Source organism: Scleropages formosus, chromosome 7 (genome assembly GCF_900964775.1).
Source record: "Scleropages formosus chromosome 7, fSclFor1.1, whole genome shotgun sequence".
Taxonomy (NCBI): Eukaryota; Metazoa; Chordata; class Actinopteri; order Osteoglossiformes; family Osteoglossidae; genus Scleropages; species Scleropages formosus.
The window spans coordinates 10,541,117-10,548,787 of NC_041812.1; the positions used below are offsets into that span (position 1 = coordinate 10,541,117).

The window sequence follows — 7,671 nt, forward strand, 5'->3', positions numbered from 1 at the left end:
ATGCAAATGTGTGTAATGTATGTAAATCAGTATGTAAATGTATGTAAATACGATGTATGTAAATGTAATTTACATTTAATATAATTTGCATAACTGTGTTCCATCGTCACTAGTTTTGGGTGCAGTAAACGGTTGTGGCCACATGGAGGCACTATAGTCATAGTGCAAGGCTCATACATTTACTCTACTGTCCTGATATCTACTTTGAAAGGCAGCAACTCTCTGCAGAAACCTCTACTGTATGGAATAACTGAGCTATCCTTTTGTCGACAGTGATGGGGTGTGATTCGCTCAGCTGCTGCACAGATGGGTCTTACTGTAAGAGCAGCAGCGGCATGCGGTCAGTATTTGTGCGGCATCACCCAGCTTCTCTAAGGCACCATGGGATCTGGACCTGCTGACGGGTGCATGTGACATCACATGCCCATCTTTGCAGAAAGGCTCTTTGGTGGGACACACTCCGCCCACTCGGTCTGAACTGGGGCATTTCCTGGGGACCACAGTGAAGCACAACAACAACAGGGCTGGAAAAACACGCCAACGCCTTCTTGTGAAACCTGTCAGACGTGCATCCCCTCTCCTGGGTGGTGGACCTGAGACACGAAATGCAACCTGTGGAAATTCCCTCTTTGGCTCTAGATCTTTCCTCTGCTGACCTGGCCAGCGATCAGAGAGGGGAGAAAAACAATAGAAATGATTCCACTCTCCTTGTGACACATCTTGATTCTATGCATTTAGGGGTTGCATCCAAACAAGTGCAACTGTCCCAAAGCTGAAGACAATGAGACTTACCACGGTACCCCCAAACTCCACCCTCAATCCTCTAGATAACAGCTGCTATGGTGCCCTGAGCCCCCTGCATTCTGCCCAAAATCACAAAAACAAACAAGCAAGCAAACAAATAAAACATCACAGAGACTTTCTAAATCAGCTCAAATGTTGCTGTAATGGAGACAAAATAAAAAATCGCTCATTATCGATTCCCTCAAAGCGTATTCATGGAGAACAGGGAGCAAAAACTCAGAAGTTGTCAGTTTTATTCTAATGTTGTTTCGCAGTTACAGCATGATTACAGACTTGCCGCAGTGTTATTTCAGTGTTATCAGTGTTGCTAGTGTAAATGTGACTTATAGTGTTGTTACATTGTTCTTACAGCGTTCGTATGACGTTATCAGAGTATTACCGCAGTGCTGCTACAATATTATTACGATGTTAGTTGTAGACGATGTCCACCTGCTTATGAGGGACTTGACCGGCTGCTGTTCGACACTGTAATAAAGTGCACGGAGTGTAGGAACAACCTGGTAAATCAGCCTTCAGAGTAAACAAATCATATTTAAAATACCACATCTTACTGGACATAACAAGTAACGGCAGCTTTAATCTTTTTTCGCTGTTTAACTGCATCTGAGCCCTGGACGTCATGAGGACTGTCCTGACTACCACAGTGTTTATACTCTTAATTCATGTGTCATATGTGTTTTTCACCCCAGCAGAACAAGTGAAATGCAGTGAACAGGAGATGGTTTGTCAGCAGAGGCTCCACCTCTGGGTGAGAAAGAGCGACGGAGGGGCCGGTGCTTCTTCAGTGTACAGCTACACCTTGACATGGGATGGAGTCTCCTCCCCAACCTCCTCCACTTACAGCCAGTCAGGGACCTGCTGCAGGTGCCGCCACCGGCGAGATGGACCTTCTCCTCAGCCCAGTGGACACAGAGATCATCAACGTGGTAGACACGTGTCATCCCCTTGGGGAGCAAGGGGCATCGCGGGAAGAGCGCCTCTCTCAGGGGGACACGGTTGACCAAGGGGAGACTCAGAATTTGGGAGGCAGGAAACCCGTGGCGGGAATCCAGTGGATGGACGGCGTCACCTATGGGACTGTCTTCGACCTGCTCTACTTTGTCAACCTGATTTCTAATGGACAGACAGAGTCCCTCGCACACCTGGCCAGAGAGACGGGAGTGCTGCTGAACAAGGTGGGTCCACCAGGATGTGTTTGTCCTTCACTGGGGACTGAGGACTGTCCGTTGGTATGGGGAACATCTTTCAAATAGTTAAGTTACTGTTTGCATTCAGTTCCACACCTACCTGTATTAATTGACGTACGTTTTAACTTTAGAAATGTATAAATAAATTTATCATTGTCACATGAAACATAGGGGCCTGGGACGGCTGGACCCAAGTGCGGCGTCGTTTGTCCGGAGGCGATGGATGAGGCAAGTTCTCGGTGTTGGGGAGAGGCGAAGGGTCGGTCGATCGGCGGTCAGGGTCAGAGCGAAGATCCATGGGCGAGGTCAGAGGAATTAGCGAAGGGTCGGTCGAACGGCGAACGGGACAGGAATGAGGATCCGTGGACGTGGTCGGGAAACAAAGCAAAGAGTCAGAAACCGGAGGACGTGAACGAAGAGCTAGCGATGCTTGTGAACGAAGAGTCGCGAGAAAGGGCGGTTGTCCCTGACGAGATTCTGCAAAGGTCTCTGAGTTGTGTCTTTTAAAGGGTAGGTGCTGAACTAGAGTCAGGTGCTGTCGAATGAGTTGTGGGCGTGAACGTGACAATCCTGAATCCCTCCATCATCAATGAATTTTTACAAGATAATTTCAGAGTCACTGCTCTTATGGAGCTGCTTTAATTCTCACAACCTGTTGCCCTCCTTACAGCAGGGCTAACTCTGTGTGTGTGTGTGTGTGTGTGTGTGTGTGTGTGTGTGCGCGCATGCTGTTCTCTGCAGCCTTTGGGGAAGTTGAGCTGTGGTTTTCCTCCTCGCTGTCTATGTAGCTCTGCTCAGAGTGCTGCCCACCTGCTGGCTCTTCGCCTCCGCCTCCTCGGTGCGCCGCAGTCACATGGAACCCCTACGATGGCGAGTGTGTTTTTCTGTGCCGCTGCGCAGGCTGGGAGTGGTTGCCGGGGGAACTGATGCGAATGGCAGATAAAAGTGTAGCTGCGGCGCTGATCTCGATGAAGCCCTCGAGAGGGAGCGATGCTGCTCAGAACGTGCACCTCTCAGGCGCTCGCTGTGGTGCTCTGTGGTTGGCCAGCGGTCAACGGTCACGCCGGGATGGCGCTAACTTCAGTCGCTCCCGTTTCCACGCAGGCTGACTTGGTCCCGAAGGAGGGGCGGTACCGCATCAACTCAGATGTGTTCCTGTTTCCGTGGAAGCCGACCTTCCGGAACCCCTGGCGGGGCCATGTCCCCAAGGGGACTTTCGGAAGAGTCCACCTGGCACAGGATACAGAGACGGGCAAGCGAATGGCCTGCAAGCTGGTCAGTAATACCATCGAACACCTCTGCGACTGCGAACGTGAGGAATTATGGGAAACTGGTGGAGCTGGACTTGCTTCAATGAGCAGCTTAGACTCTCACATTTACAATTAATCCTCGCTCGGGGGGGGGGGTCTGGCCATGCAGTCATTTGACCGACAAGTCATTCTGATATATCTGATATGTGATTTTTTAAAAATAATTTGAAATGGACAGTAATCTTATTATTATTAAATACTTACATATTGTTCAATTTAACATATATTATGAATTTTATGCATGGAAAAGACTTCAATATTTAAATCATTATTTACATATCTATATATTTAACAATTCGGGTTTCATTTTGCTGATTAACAAACCAAAAATTGATAATGATCATTATGCCGTGTTGGAAGGTGGCACGGTGTCAATTACTACAATTCCTTACCAGATCCCCATCTATAATTTTATTTATAATAATATGTAAAGTAAATTGGTTGAAATATTGAAACAAGTGATTTTCAAAAAGCAATTTTTGTTACGCTTATGACATTTTTCCCATTTTTTGAAAATTCTGGTAAGTGTATTTAAAAAAACAGCATCATGATGCACTGGACTGTCCAGCCATTCCAGCATTCAGTCGCCTGAGGTTCGGTCATGTGCTGATCAACTGTATGGGAATAAACAGCAACTGATTATCATCTGGCACAGTTAAGTTGCCATTTACTTCAGGAGTTAAAAAAAATGAAAAACCATAAGACATTCAACGTTTGGCCCGTGCACGTCGGCAGATACCTTTGAAGGACTTCAGATCATCCGAAGTGGAGATCCAAGCCCGTCTCCGGCACACGAACGTGGCGCAGCTCTACGGCGCCGTGCTCTGGAACGGGACTGTGCACCTGTTCATGGAGGCTGCCGAAGGGGGCTCCGTGCAGGAGAAGCTGGACACCTGGGGACCCATGAGGGAGACGGAGATCATCTGGATCACCAAGCAGATCCTCGGGGCCCTGGACTACCTGCACTGCCGCCGAGTCATCCACCACGACACCAAGCGTACGCTGAAATGGGTCATGGGGGGCCTTCTTTCACCTTTACTGCTGTTTAGGTGTACCATGCTAGACATCAAGCACGAACAACCGCTGAGTTCGCACGTGCTACGTGTGGTTCGGACAGAACCTGCCAGAGGAAACTAGTTGAAACGGAAAAACGTTCATTGTTCGTTCTATAATACTCACATTGTAGTAATGGACATATGATATAATATGAATCCTTCAGTCAATTCCTGCAGTGAGCATTTCGCCCTGCTCTGAGGTGTCCAACTCGACCACATTAACTACAAGGCGGGAGGAGAAGCAGGTGGCCGGCAGGTGGTGTAGTGGTTAGAGCTGCTGCCTGATAACCAAGGGACCCAGATTCGATCCCTGCTCCTGCTGTAGCACCCTTGATCGAGGTACTCATCCTGAGCTGACAGAGTAAAAATTACTCCGTGGTATAAATGGGTAAATCACTGTAAAGTTGATTATTAGACAGTAACCTTGGACAAATGGGATGTTCAACTGAATGAGTGTAAAAGGAATCCGCTGCGATTTTCTGTTCCTCAAACGTATTCACACCACTAGGACACTTTCGGACCTCCGACTGTCTGCGCTCTAAATTTCGCTCCGTCTCTCCTCGGCAGCCAGCAACATTGTCCTCATGTCTTCCAAAGCAGTCCTGGTGGACTTTGGGCTCTCGGTGCAAATGAGTGGGGACATTTTCTATCCAAAGGACTTTCGAGGGACGGAGGTGAGTCCCACAGCAGGGGGGTATGGACAGAACATGCAGCAAACTCTAAGAACCTCTGGCGTGCGTTGGCCTCAGCGCACCTCTCCGGCAGGCCGTCCCCGAGGGATTCTCCGCTTTACCGAGATGCTCCGTTTGTCCGCAGATGTATATGAGTCCAGAGGTGGTCGTCTGCAGGGGTCACAACACCAAGGCTGACATCTACAGCCTGGGGGCCACCATCATCCACATGCAGACTGGCTACCCGCCCTGGGTCAGAAGATACCCCCGGCCCGCCTACCCCTCCTACCTCTACATAGTAGGTGTCTTCTGTGACTGGTAAATAACAGTTCCTGCAAGGTGCACTTCCTCTGTACGACCTCACATCTAATATCTACTATGATAACTGGATGTTAGAATTATTTCCAGCATCAGCATGTTAGCGTGGGTGTGTCCCCTCCCCCTCCAGCCTTTCGTCCTGTGTTGCTGGGTTAAGCTCCGGCTCCCCGCGATCCCGTACGGGACAAGCGGTTTCAGATGGTGTGTGTGCATGTTAGCATTTACTAATAACAGGTAACAGAGCTGATTTTCCCAGTGGCTTGCAATCAAAGGACCTGGATTCAAATCCCACTCCTGCTGATTATGACACTGTGAATCAATACAGTAAAAGTACCCTGCTGTAAAAAAGGCTCAATCAGTATACAAATCTCACACTAAGTTGATTTGGAGAAGTGTCAAACAAATGAAAAAAAGAGTAATGAATAAATGAATAAATTAAAAAAAAAAAACTATGACCATACTCTGACTATGACAAGTCAGTTATGACCATTAAACTCTAACTTATCTGGTAATGTGTAAAAATGTGCATATTAACAGATTACAAACATAATTTAACTAGATAATTAATGATAAATTGTGCACAGAATGCAGCAATTTCTTACCGTGGTGTTTGAAAGATCAGTGTGTATATGGAAAGCAGGACAACCCAGCAGTGGGCAGTTCCGCTGAAATCTTACCCTCTCCACTGACCGCAAATGCAGCGCAAAAAAGAACAACATACTTCTCAGATTCTTAACACAAGGATGCAGCTGGAAAATATACATGATTAATGCACAGATTATACATATAATATAAATGTTGCGTTACTATTGGAGGGATGAGGGGGTGCGGTGGGTTGGACCGGGTCCTGCTCTCTGGTGGGTCTGGGGTTCAAGTCCCACTTGGGGTGCCTTGCGACGGACTGGCGTCCCGTCCTGGGTGTGTCCCCTCCCCCTCTGGCCTTATGCCCTGAGTTGCCGGGTTAGGCTCCGTGACCCCGTATGGGACAAGCGGTTCAGAAGATGTGTGTGTGTACTACTGGAGGTTACTTGGGATGTCAGTATGTAGGGGGATTTCAGTATATTTAAATATTTTATTAAATGGAAAATCAGTCTGTTCAAAATTGCATTGAAATTACATTGAAATCAAAGACTTGAGTTTTATTTATTCATCTTAATAGTAAATTATTAGTAAAACTTGATAACTAAAAATTATGGTCTATGGCACATCTTCCTGATGAATTTTAATAACTGTGCAAATAATTTCATCTGCATGATGGCTCAGGTGCTCTGGATGCTTTTTTTGGACAATGGACTTGGACAGTGGTTGCTTCACTTCTGAGAAACACTGTAACTTGTTATCCTGGTTTTGTGCTGATTGCTTCCAAAAATAAAATAAAATAAAATAAAAAGTTTAATAAATGTAAGCGCTATTTTTAACTCTGCAAATTATCTAGGTTTCCTGGACTGAGGTTTGATGTCTGAATTGTAGGAATTTCCACAGAAGAGGACGGTGCTGCACTTGTGAACCCATAAAGACAGATTTCTTTTCATTCACGTCGTAAAAGAGAGCGTGTCCCTTTCTCATGACCATGGAGATGGAAACTAATGGATGAAAGTCCACTAAAGCATGGAGTCCACTAGAAAAAGTCACAGTGCGGGGTATCTTTTTACCTTCAGTACTAGGGTAAGTGCATGCTGCTCTTCCCTGCAGATCCACAAGCAGGCGCCACCCCTGGAGGACATCGCGGACGACTGCAGCCCTGCAATGCGCTCTTTTCTGCAGCTTGCTCTGGAGAGGCACCCTGGGCAGCGTGGCACCGCAAAGCGGCTCCTGCGCGACAAGGCCCTCCACCCCCTGCGGGAGCAGCACCCCCGCTGCTGGAGCCTCGACTCGGTCCTTGGAGAGGGGTCCCGTCACCCGGGACAGCAGCGCAGCCAACTGTGTGACACTCTTAAAGGTACAGACCATTACAACCAGCTGTGTGACAGTGTACCACGGTAAGTTCACGGTTGACCCTTTGATGTTCTGTCCACTCTTTTTCCTGTAGACTTCTCCCTGTCCACCATGAGGACATGAGGATGATGAGGATATGAGGACTTCACGATGACGAGGACAGAGGACGAGGACTCCCTGTTTGCTGAGCTGGACTCTCTGGGCGACGATTACGCCCCCCTGCGCACACCGCCGGCCTCAGGCTACGGTTGAAGCCAGAGACGATGGGTGGAAGGGGTGGGGACAGCTGTCCTTCACAGAGCTGGAGGTCCTGGCCGTCCCAGTAGCCCTGGTGCTTGAGGGACGAAACACACCAAGATGAGATAAGAGACACATGAGTCGAGTGTAAACG

The 7,671-nt window shown here is 47.9% G+C and overlaps 1 protein-coding gene across 1 annotated transcript; it reads left to right on the plus strand.

Annotated features, from left to right (window-relative positions):
- Positions 1 to 1,685: 1,685 nt before the first annotated feature.
- LOC108937580 (mitogen-activated protein kinase kinase kinase 8-like) lies at positions 1,686 to 7,403 on the plus strand. The gene is made up of 7 exons (XM_018757596.2): positions 1,686 to 1,979; positions 3,096 to 3,266; positions 4,037 to 4,298; positions 4,924 to 5,030; positions 5,173 to 5,325; positions 7,038 to 7,284; positions 7,375 to 7,403. The coding sequence occupies exons 1-7, from the start codon at positions 1,686 to 1,688 to the stop codon at positions 7,401 to 7,403; spliced, it is 1,263 nt and encodes a 420-aa protein (XP_018613112.2).
- Positions 7,404 to 7,671: the final 268 nt, after the last annotated feature.

Excerpts from the sequence above, each read along its gene's own strand:
- LOC108937580 (XM_018757596.2), top strand. The coding sequence starts at position 1,686 with ATGGACCTTCTCCTCAGCCCAGTGGACACAGAGATCATCAACGTGGTA. Across the intron at positions 1,980-3,095 it reads CGGGAGTGCTGCTGAACAAG|GCTGACTTGGTCCCGAAGGA; the intron begins GTGGGTCCACCA and ends GTTTCCACGCAG. Across the intron at positions 7,285-7,374 it reads ACTGTGTGACACTCTTAAAG|ACTTCTCCCTGTCCACCATG; the intron begins GTACAGACCATT and ends TTTTTCCTGTAG.